General features: G+C 42.4%; 1 protein-coding gene across 4 annotated transcripts in view; it reads left to right on the top strand.

Annotated features, from left to right (window-relative positions):
* magi2a (membrane associated guanylate kinase, WW and PDZ domain containing 2a) overlaps positions 1-20,795 on the top strand; it is a 156,143-nt gene that overhangs the window by 131,222 nt on the left and 4,126 nt on the right. For 2 of the 4 annotated variants that reach the window (XM_026362489.1, XM_026362487.1), the window contains 11 exons: positions 4,238-4,269; positions 6,661-6,868; positions 8,836-8,877; positions 8,981-9,072; positions 9,383-9,575; positions 11,376-11,636; positions 12,129-12,314; positions 13,294-13,510; positions 14,302-14,527; positions 15,293-15,445; positions 17,751-17,889. In XM_026362489.1, the coding sequence (XP_026218274.1) occupies positions 4,238-4,269; positions 6,661-6,868; positions 8,836-8,877; positions 8,981-9,072; positions 9,383-9,575; positions 11,376-11,636; positions 12,129-12,314; positions 13,294-13,510; positions 14,302-14,527; positions 15,293-15,445; positions 17,751-17,889 (1,749 nt within the window). Of the gene's footprint in view, positions 1-4,237; positions 4,270-6,660; positions 6,869-8,835; positions 8,878-8,980; positions 9,097-9,382; positions 9,576-11,375; positions 11,637-12,128; positions 12,315-13,293; positions 13,511-14,301; positions 14,528-15,292; positions 15,446-17,750; positions 17,890-20,795 lie in introns of all 4 variants that reach the window. The other 2 variants (XM_026362488.1, XM_026362486.1) reach the window with 1 other exon arrangement.

Genomic DNA, 20,795 nt, shown 5'->3' with positions numbered 1-20,795 from the left:
CTCCTAAAGTACCCACTATCGAAATTGAGACATTAGAGCAATGTTGATCGCCAATTCACTGTCCAAAAATGAAGCCATTTATAATGAAACCATCTAGTCAATTAAGTCCCATCACCTTGAAGATCATGCTCGTAATATAGTTATGATATTTAGCCATCCCTTAAATTTGAGTTTGACTCCTGAGCCGTTTTTCCTCAACAAATGGGCACTCAGTTTCTCATCACCTGTAATTATTGTGCCTGTGTGTGCACCAGCATATTATGTGTGTGTGTGTGTGTGTGTGTGTGTGTGTGTGTGTGTGTGTGTGTGTGTGTGTGTGTGTGTGTGTGTGTGTGTGTGTGTGTGTGTGTGCATGGCAGACAGCCTCATTAGTAGCTATCTAGACCATTAACAGGCTGTGTCCTCGTTGCCACACTAGCAGAGATGCAGGGCTGTAATTAGCTGCAGAGACTTTCCGCTCGTTCCTGTGTGTGCTCGCCCATTTAGCTTCCACTAACATGCCGCATTCTTTCTCACTGCAATCCTCCTACACACTCACACAAATGCTGAGCCACATGGTTTAAATCACACAGGTTTTACACACACCTACACGACGGCCAGGCACACACTTTCTTGGTCTCATTTGCACACATCCCAAGGCTGTCTTCTGCGCACACGTCTCCACACACATGCATAAAATGTTCTTTGCTTGTACTGTAACGGGTAAATTGTACATTATGAAACAGCTCTTTGGTTTGATCTTTCACCTGAAATTGGCCACATGCAAACAGTGCAAACAGCGGCCTCTTTCAAAACCGTGCAGACTCGGCAGCTGAAGGTCTGCTTTGTGGAGAAAGAAATAAGGAAGAATGTTTTGATTCACTGAGCCTTCTCCAGCGTCCCAGGGAATAGGTGTGTAACTAGACAGTGATTCATTGGATGTGCAGGATGGAATTGTTGGAAACAAAAGAGAGAAAGGAAAAAGGGAGGGTATAGCAAGAGAGTGATGAGTTCAGCTCTCTGCCAATAAACCGCAGACTGTCAGCCGTGTTCACACTTACAGCTCTGTCCCCACTAGCTCCAAACCTGGAGGAGCTGCCGCCAAGGATCAATATTCCATCCTGTCAGCCTCAGGAAAACAGCCAAGGGGCTTGTGCATGAGGGATGAGATGCTGTGATCAGATTATAGTAGAACTGGAGGGAGTTAAACAAAGCTGATGGTGTTTAGCCTTATTTTCATCAAATTAGTCACAGATGCAAAAGTTCAGCTCCCATCTCCTCCTTGTGTGCAGGAGGAGTAGAATTGACAACCTCGGTTGCTTCTTAAACAAATCAAGCACTCCTATTTGGGTTTTAATGGGATGGAGTGATTACCCAGTGATTGCATGAGCATGTTAAATAAATTGTGCTGTTTTGAGCTTTAATATCATGCATATTCAAGCGTGTAACTTGCAAATCATTTGTTTTGCACACAGTACAATGAGACTGGTTTTCAAGAACATCAGGTGAACATGGAGAAGGCATTCAAACACAAGTGGATAGAATCAGTTTTCTGCTGTCGATTATGTAAAGCCTGCAAGCCAAATTCATAAAGGGCTGAAAGACTGAAGGCACAATATCAAGTGTAGTGTTATCATAGTCTCATTTAAATAATTGAAGAGCTAGTGTTAGCCTTTCATTCTGAAATTGAAGAGAGCTATATTTTTGAATGGGTTGAACAATGCGACATGCTTTAGGTGTTGTTTAAATTGTTTGTCCTGTGTTTACAGTCCAGAGCAAACAGGTGGACAGTGAAAAAACTGTGGCGCAACATGCATATTGTCTACTTCTAAACCGAGACTGTATCTTCTTGGTCTAACTTTCAACTTTTCCAGACGTGTAAATCAAAGTCGTCCCCAGTTGTCACATTGCAAAAGCTGTGTGGGTCACAACAACACCGTTGTTTCCAGAGAAGCTCGGCCTCTCGCCACCCTAGGAGCAGGAAACACTTCCTAGTTCAGAACCTTTTAATTGAACTTCTTTGGTAGAAATGAATCTTCCACCAAATCATCACTGAAGCTGTTCTCGGACCAGGGTAGAGGATAAAAAAGTAAGAACGGAGCATACACAACCCAACATTATGGATTCAGCAACTGCACTCATTACTGGTGTTACACTGGTGCTGCATGCATCAGAAGAATAACAGAGTAGGATTGGACACCTATGAGTTACTTTAGATCCTTTGTGCAAGTTGGACACTGCAGGGTTCATGTAGGTCTGTGCAGCAGAGCTGACAAGTCTGATTAGGATTCAGTCTAAGAGCTTTCAGCACCACGGACAGCTCCCTTCACACTCTCTCATACTCTCGTTCTCTCGCCCTCTTCTCAACTTTTAGCCATGGTGCACTCTGACACCCACGTCCAACTAAATGTCTGGTACGGCTGACTTAACAGTGACTCTACCCTGAGGATCACCTCAGTCAGTGATGCCTGGTAGTGTCCCTCCAGTCTGTCTGTCCAGCTCAGCTCACACACTAAGGGGACAGCTCTGTTGTTGCCTCTTTTACTCAGTGTGTCCTTCACACTGGCTCACATTTAGCTATTCAAGGTGTTTGATTGATTGATCCTCATTGGGAAGTAAAGCAAAAATCTATCCCTTCTTGTTATCCTATTTAAATTATTCCCATGAGCGCTAAAAGTGGGAATCAGCTTGAAGATAAGCTGTCACAATCGTATTGTTTTTTGTTTTGTTTTGTTTTTTTCTGATTTTATTTGGCTTATTTTGACTGAGAGGAGCTGGCAGTCTGAAAAACATCACTAGATTTCTTTGTGTCGCTTTTGTTAATTTCAATGCTGTCACCATTCCAGTGGCAGCTCAGTGAGACGAATGTTTTTACAGTGTGATTGGAGCCCCGCCAAGCCAACACTGGGAAGGCTGGCGCATAATTCGAACAGTCACCCCATAATTCGGCTCCTCCATTTGCATATGCTTGTAGCTTCCCAGAGGGGAGACGTGGCAGCACTTGAAAGACAGGAAAGGGGAGAAATTGAATCAAGAAAATGGAGCGTGCACCTTTTTTACATGCTTCTGTGAATATGACTATAGAAATTGTGCTGGAGCATATGTTTCATTACTCTGTGTGTACTTCCATGTATATCACGAGTGACATCAGCTGCTACTGTTTTACTTGCATTGGTTTATTTCATGATCCGATATAGATTTCTGGGGGTTTTGTTTGAACTAGTGCTTGTAAACAGGGAAAAAAGTGTGTTGTACCTTTTTAAAGGTCACAGCAAAATAAATGTGAAAGTCAAAGGAAAACATGTGCCCTTTACCTGCAGGGCTGCACTGTATTACAAGCTGAAATCATTTTATTGGGAGCTACACAAGGACTCAATCATGAAACCACAGAGAATTATCACTTGACGCATGAAGTTCCCTGCAGCACTGCAGCTCTTCTGAGAGTTTTAGCTTTAAGTATTTTAGCTTTTGTTTTTCCAGGCTGCATTTGTATTGGTTTACGTCACTCTCAGAACTCTCATTTTTAGTGACTGTGCACAACCTGCCCAGCACCCAACAGCAGTCAGACAAAGTTAGTGGCTCACTGGTGAACTTTGTGGTGTTTTTAGCAACTAAAACGCCAGATATTTTAAATAATAGGTGACAAAACATGTGGTCAAACACGCAGAAGGTCCAACAGATGAATGCTTAAGTTGGTAAAGTCTGCTGAACCTGTAAATAGACAAGTGTTTGCTGATAAAGCTGCCACATCAGATTCATCTAATATCAAAGGTGATAAGTCTGTGTTGCATTTTCACCTTGTTTCCACTGACCCCAAGTGGCAAACAAATGAATTAATGCAGGTTTATAATCAATCAACTTATTTACAGCATTTTTCTCTTTAGGAGACTGTTAGAACACTTTAAATATAAAAACTTACTACCGGAAGACAGTAATCTTTCATTTCTTTTGATCATTTGCCTCATTTCAATATAAAGACACCTCGTATTAAAGCATCTTTTTGAGCAGTGCTTTTTATTTTAGCCCTCCCACAACACGTTTGTCTCTAGTCATGTCTTTATTTGTCCTCTGTACATCTCATAAACACTTGTTCTATCTGTATGTTCATAAGGTTTTTGTTTCCTCATTTCATTATCCTCCAAATCCCTTGGCATTGGCTGTCACAGCTAAACTGAAACCTCACATCTCATGATCTGTTTCTACCATCTTTTTCAGTCTAAAGCGTTTTTTGTTTTGTTTTGTTCTCTCAACATTGCAGGTCACTATTCACCCTGGAAGACCCCTAAGCAGGTAACATGTATCAGCCTCAAATCTGGACTGTCCCCACTTCTGCTTTTTAACCATTAATATAGATTTTAGTGCCAGTGGCTGCAGTGTGCATATTGTATGTGCTAATATACTTAATAAGATCTAGAAATGACTCTCTTCTCCTTTCTTGTACTAACTCCACTGATGATTCACGATATGTCTGGCGCCCTTACAGCAGATAGCCCTTCATATCTGGCCTTTTTTTTATTGTTATGAGATGCGAAAAAGGTCAAGTAGCCCATTCATAACAGCAATACAGTCTTGATTCTGTAAGTCGGACTTGATTCATAGTCGGACTCAGTGGCATCAGGGTTATCCACACTCTAGGGATTTAAATTATGCTACAGCTGTAGTGCTGCTATCTGTCTGTGATCAGAGAGCTTTGGCTTGGCCTAGATGCATATTCATCTCTCGTTTATCTTCATTTTATAGCATTTGTCCACTCTTTCAGATTTTTTTAATAGCTTTGCACTTTCATACCCAATATATGTATTGTTGTCATTTATCTTTCACCTTGCCTTTATCTCCCTTTTTCCATGTTTGCATCATCTGTGCAAGTGTTTAGGCTTTAGCGTCCTCTGCTTCTCTACTGTTATAGTTTCTGCAGTCCCTAGGTCCACTAACAAATCTGTCCACCAAACGTCCTCTTAGATCAGATTCACTTTGGCTTCATGTTGATTTGTCACACTCACATGCCTGCACACGAGTGTTTCTGCCCATCTTTCTTTGTGTTTCTCTTTGTGCGACTATGTGTGTAATCAATTTCGTGCCTGGGCATCCTCTCAGCGCTGCTCTGAACAGCCCCTGACCCTAACTCGCATGTCGCTATATCAGACCACAACTAACAATACAGGAAAACCTCCACTGTGCAGCTTTTAAGGCGCGTGTCCCCTGAAATCCCCTCATTGTACATCATCTCTGTTCCATCTCGGTTTAATCACTCTTCTCCATCTCCCTCAGAATAATTGTCATTCTAAGCTCTGAGGAAAAGCTTTGAATCTCGCAAAGTAGCAAACAGCATGCAGAGCCGCTCTCTCTTGTCTTTTCCATTTACTATCGCTCTCTCTTTTACCCCCTAGTGTTCATTTGTTGGCTCCCCTGCTCCTCCCAGGCCTGCCTCTTTCCCCAGGCTGCTGAACCCCATGCACACCAGAGTTCAGTCTAGGTTTAATTGGGTATCATTTGTTACAGGAAGGCTTCTGCAGTTCTGAGAATGAAATATTGAGGAATCTGGCTAATAAGGGATGAACCGGTATTCGCCTAATGCAGTTGAGCCAAAGCTCAGCCTGCAGCTCCATAGAGTTTTGTTTGCAAATGAGCTAATCGAGATTTGTCTGTCAAATCCATCCAATCCTGTAGGAAACTGCTACTTAATGTTGTAGAGCATTGGCAGGTGTTTTCACTCAGTAACACTGTCTTATTAAGGCAACTTGCCTGCAGTGTCCTCCATTCATCTGTCCAGCTAGATTATAGCCAAAGTGTGCAGTGTTCAAATGTCTTAATCACACAGACAAAAATAGACAAAGAGTGAAAGAGAGCGCAGAGTGGAGGAGTCTAATCCAGCCTTTAACAAGGTCCCCAGTCTCAGCAGCCTTCCCTGCACATACATGCGTCACATCAGTGGCAGAGACGACTGAAGCCACAAAGAGCAGAAACACTTTTCATTCAGGATCCTTTTATGAGGCTGTTATTTCTTCTCAGTACATGTTGAACTGGATGCCCAGAAATTGTCAATATTAAAGTGTTCCATATGCAGCCAGTCACGCCATCTCAGTTTCAAAAAGCTTTCCGTTCCCTCTGGATCCATCTTTCACACTTTTGACATGTCAACGTGTCATCTTTGCGATCCGCTTAGTTTCATGCCGCAACTAAAGCGGCCCGGTTATCTGACACATCACCACTGACACTCTGACTGACTGGTGTTGTCAAAACTGACGGTGTCACCTTAAACACTTGGCAGCATTTCCAAATGTGTTTTTGGAGGCAGCTTATGCAAACTTGGTGTAATGTGCAATATGCTTAACCGCAGTAGTAGGCAATGATTTAGAAATAATCATCTTTCTTTATAGGAATCACATAGATCATCCCTTAGAGAGCAGGGCCATGTTAATGTATTATTCACACTCGTCTATAACTTTTACTCTGCAAACACACGTCCTGCAGACACATTGTGATATAAATAGCAAATAGGGGCTGTTTGTTTCAACTACTAACCTCACTAACAGTCTGACCTCACTTCTATCCAGCTTCAATGAAATATAATCTCTCTTTGATTGATTTTGTTATCGTGGTTGCCAAGTTAAATTCGAGTGTCAGAAGTGGGGAAACCTGGAGGAAGGAAATACTGACCCCTCATGCTGCTGTGCTTTGCAGGTGCTGGAGCAATGGGAGTCCCAGCAAGGCCAGAGCAGCCCTGCTCAGACCAGCCTGTCAGCCCCTGTTATCCCACACAGCGCCCCCTTCCCAACACACCATCTTCACAGGGCCTCAGTCCCGGACTCAGCTTCCGAGGCCTTGGCCCTGGCTAAACCAGACCCCTATGACCTTTATGAGAAGTCCAGGGCTATCTATGAGAGTAGGCGTAAGTACCAGAGCTGATGCAGCAGGTGTAGCGCTGTGGAGAAAACACAGCCCACTCTCTAGCACTAAAGCAGGATGGACTCTTTATTGGAAGGTGGAGTAGCGAACATGGCTCACTGTTTCTTTGTCTCACACAAACACATGAGAAACATTTAGCGCTCACTTCAGCTGCTCCACAGAAAACTTCAAAAGCTTGTTGAGATGAGCTGACCTCTTTCTATCAAAATGAAATATCTGTTGCTTAATCTCCAGCACAATCTCCTCGGCTTTAAAACATCATCAGAGGCTTTTCAGATATATTCCCTCATTACCATTTGCAGCTACTTATCCTCCTATTATCTCTTTTGATATTTGTTCATTAGATGCCTATTTAAACCAATAAACACAGAGAAAAGAAATCTCCCAGCAGCAACTGAAGTATCTTGACATGCAGACATCAACATAAACTGAAACGCTGTGATATCATCTTCTTTTTTTGCCCCTTGGACAAACTAGTAGAAACTAATATGTACCGTAATTCTATATTACAGTAATTCAATCATACTATGTCTACAAACATCCAACAATGGGTGTTTTTATTGTCTAATTTATATTTTCACCAGGCTGCAAACCCTGAAACACTGAGGACATGGCTGCAAATTTGAACATATGGGGTCTAAAAAATATTGAAATCGTCTTATATAACACATGTTTTAATTGAATTTATTGTAAAAACAGGACATACAGAGGACTTTATTGTCCTTCGGGGTGTATGTGAAGTCTGCTGCTAATAGCTTCCATTAATATAGTTCCAAATACTGTGGAAATGTTGTGTGTTATGTGGATAGTGTGTCAATGTAATGGTCAAAATCCTGCTGGTTTCTTCTGCTCTTCTTCCTGAAGTGACTATGGGAAACATGCAGTAGTCATTGTTATTCACCTGTTAATCCAGAGGGCTTGACTATGAGCATATCAAACCCCTTTGTCTGTAGGGTTCGGCTTTGTACAAGCCAGTACTGCTGGTCTCCTCTGCTAATGTTGGTTAATTGTTTTTGACCCTTTTTAGAATAGATAGTGCACATTATACCTGCTTAGTTTCACTTGGGTGGCTTTTTTATCTGAATGCTGCGTGTCAATAGTTCAGCCATTATCCCCACTTATCTGGCTTTAGCTCCTCTAGCCCTTCTAGTAGTTATATCAGAAAACTACATTACCAATCACTTTTAAAGCGAAAGCTATTGAATCTTATCTGCATCCAAGCAGAGAGCAGATTCTTGCCGTTATAGCTGCTTTTTATGTGCGCAGGCTAAGCTGCAGTGTTTGACTCAAGAGGCTTTTTAAGCAACTTCATCTCAGGTCTGCTCAGTTTTTCCACCATCATCATTTAACAGACCATCTGAGTGGATGTCAAAAATACTTTGACACAGTCTTCGATTGCAAAAACTGCATCTTTTGGTTGGATTTAATGTAAAATATCAGCATGTTTAGGCTCCCCTGTGTTTACCTGTGAAGCCAACTAAATCTCAATAAGAGACCATCAGTAGGGTTCCTGTGGTAACGGCTGCTCTTGTCTGGAGTCATGAGTTTTCTCCTCTCGTCATTCCTGCTGAGTCCCAGCAGACTGTTCACTGTGATTAAAACAGATACAATTGGAATCAATTTTTCATTTGCGGCCACTTGTCTGCGGTTGAGTTCATTTCACCAGTTTGCAGATCACGCTGTTGTGTGAAGCCCCTGATTGCAGATCCCACCTCACACTGTAAATAAGGGATGGGTATATTACACACTGTAAGCACTTCCTGACTTTTATGGATGATGCTGAATTTTTGCTGTGACATTAATGCTGAGACAGGGCTTTGCTGCCTTGTACTAGTATTTGCTGGATCTTGTGTATATTCTGGTGTTCTGTCTGCTTGTGTGTGTGTTTGTGTGTGTGCTGTTTGTACATTTGTTATTGTTTATGGTATCTCTGCATCTTTTTCTATCTAGAACCCAGCCTACCAAGGACAGTGTTTCCTGTAGACTCCTCAGGTAAAAATCTGGACTCTGCCAGGACACACTACTAACTTTTCTTGGACTCCAAATGTTGGAAGCTACCAGATTTTTAATGCTGTTTGTCGTTGTATTGCTTCAGGAGCGGAGTACCAGGACATGGAGGTGCACCTTCGCCGACAGAAGTCTGGGTTTGGTTTCCGGGTGCTGGGCGGGGACGAGGCCGGGCAGCCTGTGAGTCCGGAGACGCGTGAGAAGGCTCGTATGGCAGTGGGCGTGGCACCCTGTCATTTTCTCCTCTAACCCACTATACACACTGTGTACACCTAACCCACGACCTTTGCCCCCTGATTGATGGCTCTGGCTGCTTTGGTGTCTTTTGTCGTTTGTTAAAATAACAAAACAATATGTCAGTCGTGTTATTTAGCTTGTTATTTATCACCATAACAACCACTTTAACACTGCATGTGACACGCAAACACTCTAGTCCAGCATCTAAACCCACCCCTGCTTCCTTTTTATAACAGTGTACATTTAATAACAGATATTGATCGGGGCGATCATCGAGAAGAGCCCTGCGGACCTAGATGGGCGCTTACGGCCTGGTGATGAGCTGCTGTTCGTGGATGGGATCCCAGTGGTGGGGAAGCCACACAGATATGTTATTGACTTGATGCACAGCGCGGCACGTAATGGACAAGTGAACCTGGTCATCAGGAGGAGGGTACAGGCAACAGGTGAGATAAGGTGGATGGAGCTGATCAGTGGTCCGATGTGTTTTGTTCAGAATCATATTGTTTGTATCTTTTAAAGTTTGTAGTATCACAAAATAGTATCATCACATTCCTAATTTAATTCTGTTAAAACCATAATTGAAGCACAATGTTAAACCAATGTGCAGATTTTGGTTGCTTGATTTGATTCGAGGGGGGGGGGCTTCTGCGACTGGTAACCACTATTCTGTTCTGAGCACTTCCCAAACACAACTGACCTACATTCTCTAAGTCCCTGAACACCTCACGTCAAGTGTGTAAAGCATTTGCAAACTCTTTTAGCTCAATGATACTGTGTCTGCATGGGCTCTGTTGACATTAAGTAACGTAGTGACTAACGTCTGTCCTATCCTATCCTTTAAATAGGTAACAGATGAAGCAGGTTATGAGCTGAGATATACCGACTGCTCACTGCACACAATGTATTTCTGTGACCTTTCTAAGGGCTTGGTTAATCCTGCACAGAACCGCTTTAAGATACTGGATTATAAAGTGAGCTGAACTCCTCTTTGTCCTCAGTTTCACTGGATGCCTCCGTTATCTCCTCTTATTTCTGCCTTATCTTTTTTGCGTGTTCCCCACTACCATTCTTGTCCTGTAATTCAGTAAAAAGGATTTAATCAGTCACAAAACGGAAGCACTAATCTCTGAGTAATTACACTGAAGCCTTCCCTAAAAAACACATTAGCGCTCCCTTGCTTTTACACACACCATTGCTCTCCGGTCCTTTTTCGAACCATCTTCGCCTTTGAGTCTAGAGACTGGGATGGCAGCTCCTCCTGTGATCATCAGTCTCCTCTTTTCTCATTATTATTACTGCCTCCCCACACACACACACACGCACCGGGATACACACATGCACATTTTCTTTTCACCCGTCCACTTCTTTCCACTCTATTCCGCCCTCTCTGTCAATTTCTCCTCACCAAAGGCTACTGTCTGACTCATGCCTGGCTTCTTCTGCGGCCCTTCCGTCCTAATTGTCTGACTCCCACTGGCACTTTGCAAGGTGTCAGACTGTGCTCTCTGCTCTGAGCTCATATTTCTGCCTACACCTGATGTCCCGCATTTTACGCAATTAATTCTCTTTTTTTTTGGGCAGTTAAGTTTCCCCATAAAATAATTGTGCACTTGTTTGTGTAAAGAAATACTGCATGTCGGTGACAAACGTCACCTGAACTCACACTTTTCAATTCCTAAACTACAGAAAACCACCTCCTCACTGAGCTATCACAACATCAGGTTTGATCATGCTCTGTGCCTCATTGCAGGTCGCCTTCTCTCAGGCTGAACTGACACAATGCTGCATTTAGTGTGTAGTTTCCACCCTGTGACTGCTCTTTTGCTTTTCCTGCTTTGCACTGCTGTTTTATGTTTGCTTGTTTCTTCTTGTTTATTCTTCACAAGAATGACATTCAGCTCTAATTTGTCAGAAGAAGAGAGAGACGAAGAGCTCTTGCCTGTGATATTGATTGTTTTTGTAAAATTAGCTTTGGATTCTGCAAAAGCAGCCGTGTGTCACTGGGGATTCATGTTTAGTATAACAACACAGAGAGACTCAGGAATCTTAATTACTTTTATTGATAAATAAGAATTTATTGTGACTGATTTATTAAAAATGCTGCACATGTTTATAAATGAGATATATTGTATGTGATTCAATATAAAGTACATCAACACAATTAATGTAATTACAGTAAATATATATTCATATAATGATAATCCTAAGAAATGCAACCGGTGGTTCCTAAACCCTTCTTCCAGGTGAGTCCTGTCCAGAGAATGGCCGCAGCCCGGGCTCCGTCTCCACGCAGCACAGCTCCCCACGCAGTGACTTCACATACGGTAACAGCACCAGCGTCACCCACACCCTGAACACGGGCATGGGTAACACAGCCACTTCAGACGGGACGTCCACCCCCAACACGCAACCAAGTGACGTCATCATCAACCGAAAGGAGAGTGAAGGCTTTGGTTTCGTTATCATCAGCTCGCTCAACCGGCCCGAGGCGGCCGCCACCAACAGTGAGTCGGCTGATTGTTGCAGTGTTGTATGGATTCAGTAAGATGCTTCATCATCAGTCATCCTCTAATCTGTGCAACAACTGTTTTAAGTGTTAAGCCTCACGTCAGGACACTTAGACGTGTAAACCACTAGTTGACCTTTATATAGTGCCAATGTAAGAGGCAAACTGAAGTAAAAGAAGGGGCTATAGCTTAATGAAATAGTGAAGCACCTCTCATTTTATCCCCTCTATTATACATGCCCTCCCACGGTACGTCAGTCACACACATCTCTGATATGCTGTTGTGAGCATCAGTACATCGCCCACACACTGGAAAAAAAAACCTGGAAGCCTTACATAAGCCTAGGGTGAACAGCAAAATGAGAAAGACAGAGACATATTCAGTCAGTCAGTGAGTGAGTGGTGTGTGAGCACAAACAGGCATAATCCTCCAATTTGCTGCTGAGTGTGTTTTTTACCTGCAGCGTGTTGCGTTTGAATCCTCCAACAGCTGTGCCCCATAAAATTGGCCGCATCATTGAGGGCAGCCCGGCCGACCGCTGCGGGAAGCTGAAGGTGGGAGACAGGATACTGGCGGTGAACAGTCAGTCCATCGTCAACATGCCGCACGCCGACATCGTTAAGCTGATCAAGGACGCAGGCCTCAGCGTCACCCTGAGGATCATACCGCAGGAAGGTGAGAGAGCACGTGGGCACACACACACATACACACACACAACACAACACGTCGACATTACAGATGAGGAGACTGCAGTTCTGTGGATATGACTCTGATTTCTGACAGTAAGTGAATTGGCTCTTGTTAAATGAGTATTTGTAATATGAGTTTCACAAAATGAGACTCGTTTTAAATTAACTGTCACTTGTCATATGGAGTTGAGTTGTTTTCTTCCGGTCTAGAAATCCTCGGTGACACTCAGTTTCCTAGTTTTGCTTCTTTTGTGCACGTAATCACGGCCATGTCTCTTTTGAAAAGGACTTTTTAATTCCAAAGAGAATTAAATTTAGCTCTCACCAAGAACAGATAACTGGCTTAAAGTTATGTAAACAACAAAAACTGAGAAATGACTCCTAACTTTTACCTACGTGTGCTTGCTTTGCCATTCGTGACCATTTATAGCCCTGTTATTTCGAGCTGTATTAAAGCCACCCTGTAGATTTTTACACCACTAATGGTGCTGTTGAGCAATGCTTTTACAGCTGGGTCCTGTTTTGTATGTGCTGTGGAAGACAGTTCCCATCCTCCTGATGGATAACAGAGAGTCTATTAGCAGCTGAAGATACACATATTTCCCTACAAATTAATGTTTATGTCTTTTTATATTAGCGAATTCTCCTCTATAATAATTAGCATTTATCAATTTAATGAGCTGTTAATGTGTCCGTGTTGTGTTTGCACATTGTTAGACCAAAAGAGCCGTCCTTTAATGTGAACTTTAATGACATGAGTCAGAGAAGACGGACTTACATTTATCTTAACATGGTTTGAAATAAATGGTGGAGCTGAGCTGGATGGGTAGAACCACAATTATTTGCTAACAGATGAGTCTTATCAGCTGCATAACTTAATAAGCTTTTTAATGTGTATTTGGCTAAATAGAAATTCTAAGTACTTCACTGATTAGAGTTGATCTTTCCCCCTTCCTGGATCACAGAGATCAGTAACCCCCCATCAGCCCCTAGCTCAGAGAAGCAGAGCCCCATGGCCCAGCAGCATAGTCCTAAGACGCAGCCCAGCGTCGCAGACTCTCAGCCCAACCCAGCAGCGATGGAACCCAGCCCATCTGTGAGCCAACCCAACCCCATCCCCCACCAGAGCCCGGCCACCCAGCCGCCCGTCCCGCCACCTCAGACCTACAACTATGAGAGCAGGTAGGATGTGCAGAGGCTTATGAGGAAGCCATCCCACAGAGCATGACAACAATGGCAGCATAAACACTTACAACAAAAACCTGTTTCATCTGCTTGTTGTGTTACGGTGTCAGATTTGCAGCTGTCTTGATTTTCTGGAGCAGTGAAGCATTTTTATAGACTAGCCCTCTATCTGTCTCTGGGGCAAAACACATTCTTCCTCTGACAATACAGGTACCAGTGAGTCAGACACTTTCATCCCTCTGTCTCCATCCTCTCTACCTCTCTTCTTATAGTTTACTCTCTCTCTCACTATCTCATCTTGTCACTCTCCTCTTCTCTCGCTCCTGTTTGTTGTATAACATCACTTAACTCTTATGGACTGCTAAATTATTTAGTTAAGCTGCTTCTTTATCGAGATCTGCTGAATATTTTACCAACAACTACAGAGGTCCAAAAAATCTACAGTGTCATTAGCTTTTCCCTTGGCTTCAAACAGCATCCAGATCTGTTTGTGCTCAGCATCAGCAGCCTCTGTGAGAACTTGTTTTGTTATAAACATTTTATGTGATGTGTTAAGAGAAACAGTTTAATTTCCTCACTTAAGTGTTGTTTAATGGTTGTCAGCGCAAACCAAAACAAGTCATCTCTGTCAGCTCAGTGTGACCCGGCAGTCTGTCGCAAAGCATTATTTTCACAGCACACTAAGTGCACCACAACAAAACACAAGTAACGTAGCATGTCCAGAGATAATTATAACACCAGTAGAAGTCCTCGAAGAAGTTCGTTCTTCATTCTAATTGGTCTGTTAGTTACAGGTCTGAAGTGAAGGCGAGGCAAGATGTTAAGCCAGACATTCGACAGCCACCATTCACAGATTACCGACAGCCCCCGGTGGATTACCGGCACCCCCCAGTGGCAGACTACCGACAGCCGCCGACGCTGGACTACAGACACCCGCCACTGCTCGACTACAGACAGCTTGCCACTGATGCCAGGCAGTTCACCATCCCAGAGTACAGGATGCCACCGTTTCAAGTAAGCAGAAAAGTGCTAATTCTTCACAGTTCAGTCTCTCCGACATTTTTCTAATACATGACGGCCGCTGGATCAATGAGACCAATAGCAGTATGGATACTTTCATCCCTAGAAGCTGCAGTAATTCATATTTTTATGCTACTCTTGTAGTTATGAGTGATCTGCACCTTGTTGTTTTATTGTATCATATTTGGAAATTGTGCTTTAGTGTTGGGTTTGACGTATTTTGAGCCCATCTATAGACAGGAATATGCTGCAACATATGCTCACATCCATCCTTCATTTAAACGGCCTATCCTCATATGCTCACACATGCTCCATAAATTAAATCCATATGTTTCTACTTAAGGCTGACGCTGTCTGCATAAGTAATTGTCCAACCAGCTGGGATGCAGGAATAGAAACTTTAGAATTAGCCAAAAGTGTGTGTATGTAAACTGCATTTTTATTGAAAGTGTGACACAATGGCATTACTTAGTAAGTTTTGCATCTTTTTTCCCCACTGGTGTCATTTGTGTCAGAAATACTAAGCAGACAAAGCAGACTGTGCACTGCTGACATAGACACATGCTTCTGGATCAGGCTGAGCAGCCTCCTTGTTTACCTTTAATCCAATTGTTGGTTGCATTATGTTTACCTTGCATATGCTTCTTTCTTATTCAGTTATTTTTTCGGCTGAGTCATAAGAATATTTTCTACTGTAATGGTCTGTTTTCGACTCGCATATCAATAAATCTAATCACATTTGATCTTTGCTTGTCTCAGCTTTCGCAGGACTTTGACTTCTTCACAGTGGAATTGGAAAAAAGTGTGAAGGGTTTTGGTTTTAGCATCCGTGGAGGACGGGAGTACAAGATGGACCTGTTTGTCCTACGACTGGCAGAGGACGGACCGGCCATCCGTAACGGGAGGATGAGGGTAGGTTTGATGTTTGTTGTCATTTTCTCTGAGAAAGCCACTATGTTCCTTTTGAAATGATAACCTGAATTACATTACAGTTGCTCACAGTCATTGTCAAGTGATGTGTTTGCAAACTGAACTCCCTTCGTCTTCCTCATCTGCTTTGCTGCTAGCAACATAAATTACAACTTCCTTACTTGCTTTTCTCCATTTGCCAGAGCAGATTTAAACCTGCAACCAGCACGTCACTCTCAATCTTCTACTTTCTCTTTTTCTCTTACTTTTGTGCTTCTGAATCTTTATGTCTAGCACTGATAGCTTTAGTCTGTTCTACATTCCTTATCTGTAATGAACCTGTCAAAGATAATGTGTGCAAAATGCCCCCAAGGGAGGCATTACTTTCCCTTCTCGGTGTAGTCGATGGGGTTCAGTTGGCCCAGATGCAGGTGAAAGAAGAGGGAATCCCTCTTGCTGTGAAGTAGATGCCTGAAGCTGAATATAATACCTACATAAGGTAGAATTGTAAATTAAGTAAATATAGTATATTTTTAATTACATTCCACCACTGTTGAATAGATTGCACAGAACAAGGTGCAGAGACCACTTTGATTCTCCTGTCAACAATCCTTAATCGATAGATAGATAGATAGATAGATAGATAGATAGATAGATAGATAGATAGATAGATAGATAGATAGATAGATAGATAGATAGATAGACTGTTGGAACACAGTCATTGTACGGAGTACCTTCCCTTATCACAGCAGAGCTGGACAAGTCTCTGACTAAAACTGACCAGCAGGCTGTGGAGAGGATGTGAGCTGCTCTCCATGATGCTCAACAGCTTGTTCAGCATCCTGCTGTCAACAACCTGCTCCAACGGTTCCAGTGAAGTCCCCAGCACAGAGCCAGCCGTCCTGATTAGCTTGTTTAGTTTGTTGTTGTCCCTGGATCTGATGCTGCTGCCCGAGCAGACAGCAGCAAAGAAAATTGCACTGGTTACAGACTAGTAAAAGGTTTGCAACACCTTGTTACAGACATTAGAGGACCTAAGCTTCCTCAAGAGGTAGAGTCTGCTCTGTCCCTTCCTTCTTGAGGACGCATAGGTCCTTTAATGTGTGCAACAACATGCTGTCACTTTAAATTGGAGTAGTGCTTTGACAGGAAAGGTGCAGAATTAAAGAAAGGAAAAAATTCACAATGACCCACAACCTAATCAGGAACAAGGAGCACTAACAAATTCTAACAAGGTTTTCAGGTTCAAGTGGCAGTGTAGTGGCTTTTAAGGAATTGTATGAAGTTATTGGTTATTACAGATAATCATTCAGCTCATCTAATTATCTCTCTAGGCTTTAAACCTTCAATAAAAGACTGGGATGTGCGTGGGCATCGCGTGCAATAGAAGCAGCTTCAGATTCATTTTACACCTCGCACTCCCTGCGCTCAGCATTTACATGCCGTCCATTCAACTTCAGTTCCCTCTTTATTAAAGATGAAAATGGAGATCACTCTTTTCTGCTGTTATGAGGGGAGGATTAATGAGCGAACCATCTTGCCTTCCACCTCTCTTCAGCCTACCGTAATGACACCTAATAACTCCCCCTCTCTTGACTCGAGTCCACTTCTGACTTTTAAATTACTGCAGCCATTATGGGTGGACTTCTCCATTTGTTTGGGTAATTGACTGGCACGTTTTGTCCTGTTCCCCATGAATCGTCCCCATTAGTCAACCTTGGAGCGTCTCTTCAGGAGCTGGGAAGTGAAAGTTTCGAAGAATTGAGGACTGACGTTTGAGTTGTCCTCATCAGGAAGTGGTCAGAGAGAGTCCACTTATTATTTACCTTTACTTAAGGGACTTATTCATAATATTCATATATGTAATAAAACTATGTGTATTTAGCTCTGACATTATAACATTTCCACTTCATGACTGGTGCTACTTATTAATGCCTACAGAAGCTCATGACCAATGAAATATCAGATCCATATTAATCACTGTCATCCATAATAAACGAAGCTTGTTAATATTCTATTTGATATTTGGTGCGCTCATTTCCAAACCTGCCAAGTCGTAATTGACTCCGTTTGCTGATATGCAGCACCTTCATTAATTTTCTTATCTCATTTGTGCTTGTTGTGAACTTGACCAAGACATTCATGCAGCAAGATGACACCTGATATAAATGTATATTATATATAATATTTTAAATTTGTTGTTGTTGTTTTTTTTTTTGTCTGCGTGTCATGCCTTAGGGTAAATGCAGATACAGAACACATTTATTTTTTCTTTACATACTGTTTCATTCTCTGTTATGACATCCAGGTTGGGGACCAAATCATTGAGATCAACGGAGAGAGCACCCGAGACATGACCCACGCCAGGGCCATCGAGCTGATCAAGTCCGGGGGCAGGCGTGTTCGTCTTCTCCTAAAGAGGGGTACAGGGCAGGTCCCAGAGTACGGTACGTTTCTGCACGTTATACACACCAATAACACTGTTTGTCTTCAGGATCATGTTTAACTCTTAACTTGTTTCACTGTCATGCATTTCCGTGTGATAACTTCTGTCTTTCACTGTGTTCTCCGTACTCTGTTTTTAGTATGTTTTACAAAACTAATGATTTGTCTTTTCTATCTTGACTAACACTAGTTTATCTTTTGTCCATTTCAGTGCTCTATCACTAATTGATTGGTCTAGGTTCTTACTTCCCCTTATATAGGAATGGTATCTTCCAGTCTCTCCATGTGCATGAAAAGTGACACGCAAGGCTCCCCCTATTTCTTCCTAATGGGCCACTCTAAAGACACGGTTTGTGACCATACCAATGTTTTTCTCTTCACCTAATCCCGGCTTGCTGTGTTGTGGTTTTGTGTGTTTTGTTGTAACCACCTCATCACAATGCACTTAGCTTGGTGCATAACTAAGCTGCTGTTGTAACCTTGACCACCTTTGGGCTTCTACAACAATCAACAAAAGTCACTCTGAGCTGCAGGAAATTGCAAAATTGCTGAACATAATTCTCCTCTTGACTGAAATCAGCACCCATCCAAAAATATGGCACAATGAGATTTCTGCATGAGTCAGCCAGAGGTGATGAACGTGAAATATTGCAGCAGATTATTTACCCAGTGAAATCTCAGTGCAGCACGAATTGAGCCTGGAAGGGGACATTTATTTGTGTGACACCACGGGTAATAAATATCCAATGCGTCACTCACAGCTGTGGCTTGTGCACTGGTATGACACATACTTTCCTGCATCCTCCCACTTGAGAGAAGGCTGTTTTAGGAAAAATGTCACAGCATTAAAGTCCTCCTGACACATATTTATCAGCATTTAGCCTCAGCGCTCACCCTCCATCTCTTAAACACAGAGAATAGAGGGTGATGTTACTTCTATGTCGAACCTTTTCTCCCAGTCCCTTCCTGCCTGGGATTTAATCTTACTGTTTGGAGAGCTTGTTGCAGTGAGGTCCTAAAACAGCCTTCATATATGCATACTCACACTTAGTGTGGTCTTCCAGAAGACACAGTGCTCCATTATTACAAGTCTTCTTTCTCAGATCCCCTGCTGCCTAAAAGTATTAAACAGCATTTTAACCCGCATGTTCTGTTCTGCGTGGGCTTGATTCAGCATTTCCTCACTCGTAGTTTACAGGCACTGTATTTGCACACTTGAAGGTTATGCAAATCATCTACGGTGATTAATTTGCCTATTTAAAACACTAGCATGCAGTGTTCAAAGGAGGTTCTCGCACTGTGCTTTTTAGGAAAAGCTGAATAAAACATGAAAACAAGAAAAACAAGAATAGAAGCGGTGTAATGTTTCAAGTAAGGTTGTGGTCATGTGCATGAGTATTATTGTATGCCTGTCTGTGTGTGGCATTGTGAGTTTGTGTGCATTTGAATAGCATAAAAGCTGCTTCTCCACATCCACGTATCCAACTTAGAGTGCAAATTCTTTACTATTTAAATTAAAGTGACACTAGAGCAAAAGAATAACATCAAATGATCAATCACACATAAAGAGTGAGTGGAGAAGCCGGTCAGACACTTTGGTTTATCCTGCATCTGCCCCATTCTGCATTTAGGAAGAAAAAGTCCTTTTTGTGTCAATTAAGTCAATTTGTATAATATCTTCAGCAATTAGATAACTGCTTAAATTGCATTTCCCTAAAATAGTGTGTTTTTACAAGAGAGAGATTAAATATCTACTATATTTTCTCCCAAATTTGTTTTAATACTCAATGTTCACTAAAGTGATTTCACAGAATACAAAACACGATTTATTCAGGCTGACTTTAATATGTAACGTCAGTGAGGTTAACGGATTTTAGTCAATTAAGGAAATCTATCAATGTTAAGAAAAAAGACAACTTAAACTATTTTAGGATGCCTGTAATCAATTTTTAAACAGTAAGTCTACATATAATGAAAAAAGGGATTATCCCAGAGACAAGTGCACAAATAATTATCTATGACCTCAGTATTTGTCAACAGAATCTAACGTCATACAGCTTTAAAGACCAGCTACTGAGCAGCCAGGTGGATCCACTTCATATGAATCCTAAAGGTTTACCATGTCTACTGGGTGTGTCAATGGGCAATTGGATTGTATAGGTTACTGTAGGTAGGTTTATGTTGTTGAAAGTCCACATTCACTCACTCAGTTTAATGAGGACAGACCCGAGAGTGTCCAGCTCCTCTTGTGTACAACAAATTCCTGTTCTGTCATTTGTAATGTGTTATGTTGACTCAGCAGAAATAGAGCAGAGCTGTAGCTGAGCTGACAACAGTCATTAACGCAGCGTGAGATAGTCAACAGTTTACTCCGACACACACACACACCTGGGGACCTTTACGAGCCTTATAACCCTCATTGTACCAGACATAAAAGACTGTAGCCAGAAGTTAATGACTACTCTTCTCTTAGTCCTTGTTTTAAAATGCTACAACACTACATGAGAATCTCCTTCTAATTGGGCCTCATGGTGTTAGTGGAGCTAGCCTAGTCTCTGCCTCCTGCCTAGCCCACTGAAAATGACTGATGGCAGAGGGACCGAGACTCATCAGTGCAGAAACAGAAGCTAACAGTCCGTGAGAGTGGAGGGTTGCGGAGGAGCACGTTGTAGAGACACGGCAGCTGCTACACTGGATTCAAACTTCTCCAGGCTTAAGAGGGAGCGGGGCACTCAACCCCTGAGGTTTTTATTCTCACTAAAGCACCACACTATTGGGCACGTCATCCATTTCATTAAACCTGTTTTCGATTTTCCGCCGAGGTTTTAGATTGGCGGAGGTTTTAAAGAGAGCTCTGGGAGGCAGATTGATGCCGTCTAAAAGTAGAGCTGCCCTGTGACACATTCGG

This window comes from Anabas testudineus, chromosome 23 (assembly GCF_900324465.2).
Source record: "Anabas testudineus chromosome 23, fAnaTes1.2, whole genome shotgun sequence".
NCBI lineage: Eukaryota > Metazoa > Chordata > Actinopteri > Anabantiformes > Anabantidae > Anabas > Anabas testudineus.
Note: the sequence above shows the minus strand (reverse complement) of the source record. Positions and strands in the feature narration are given on the sequence as shown.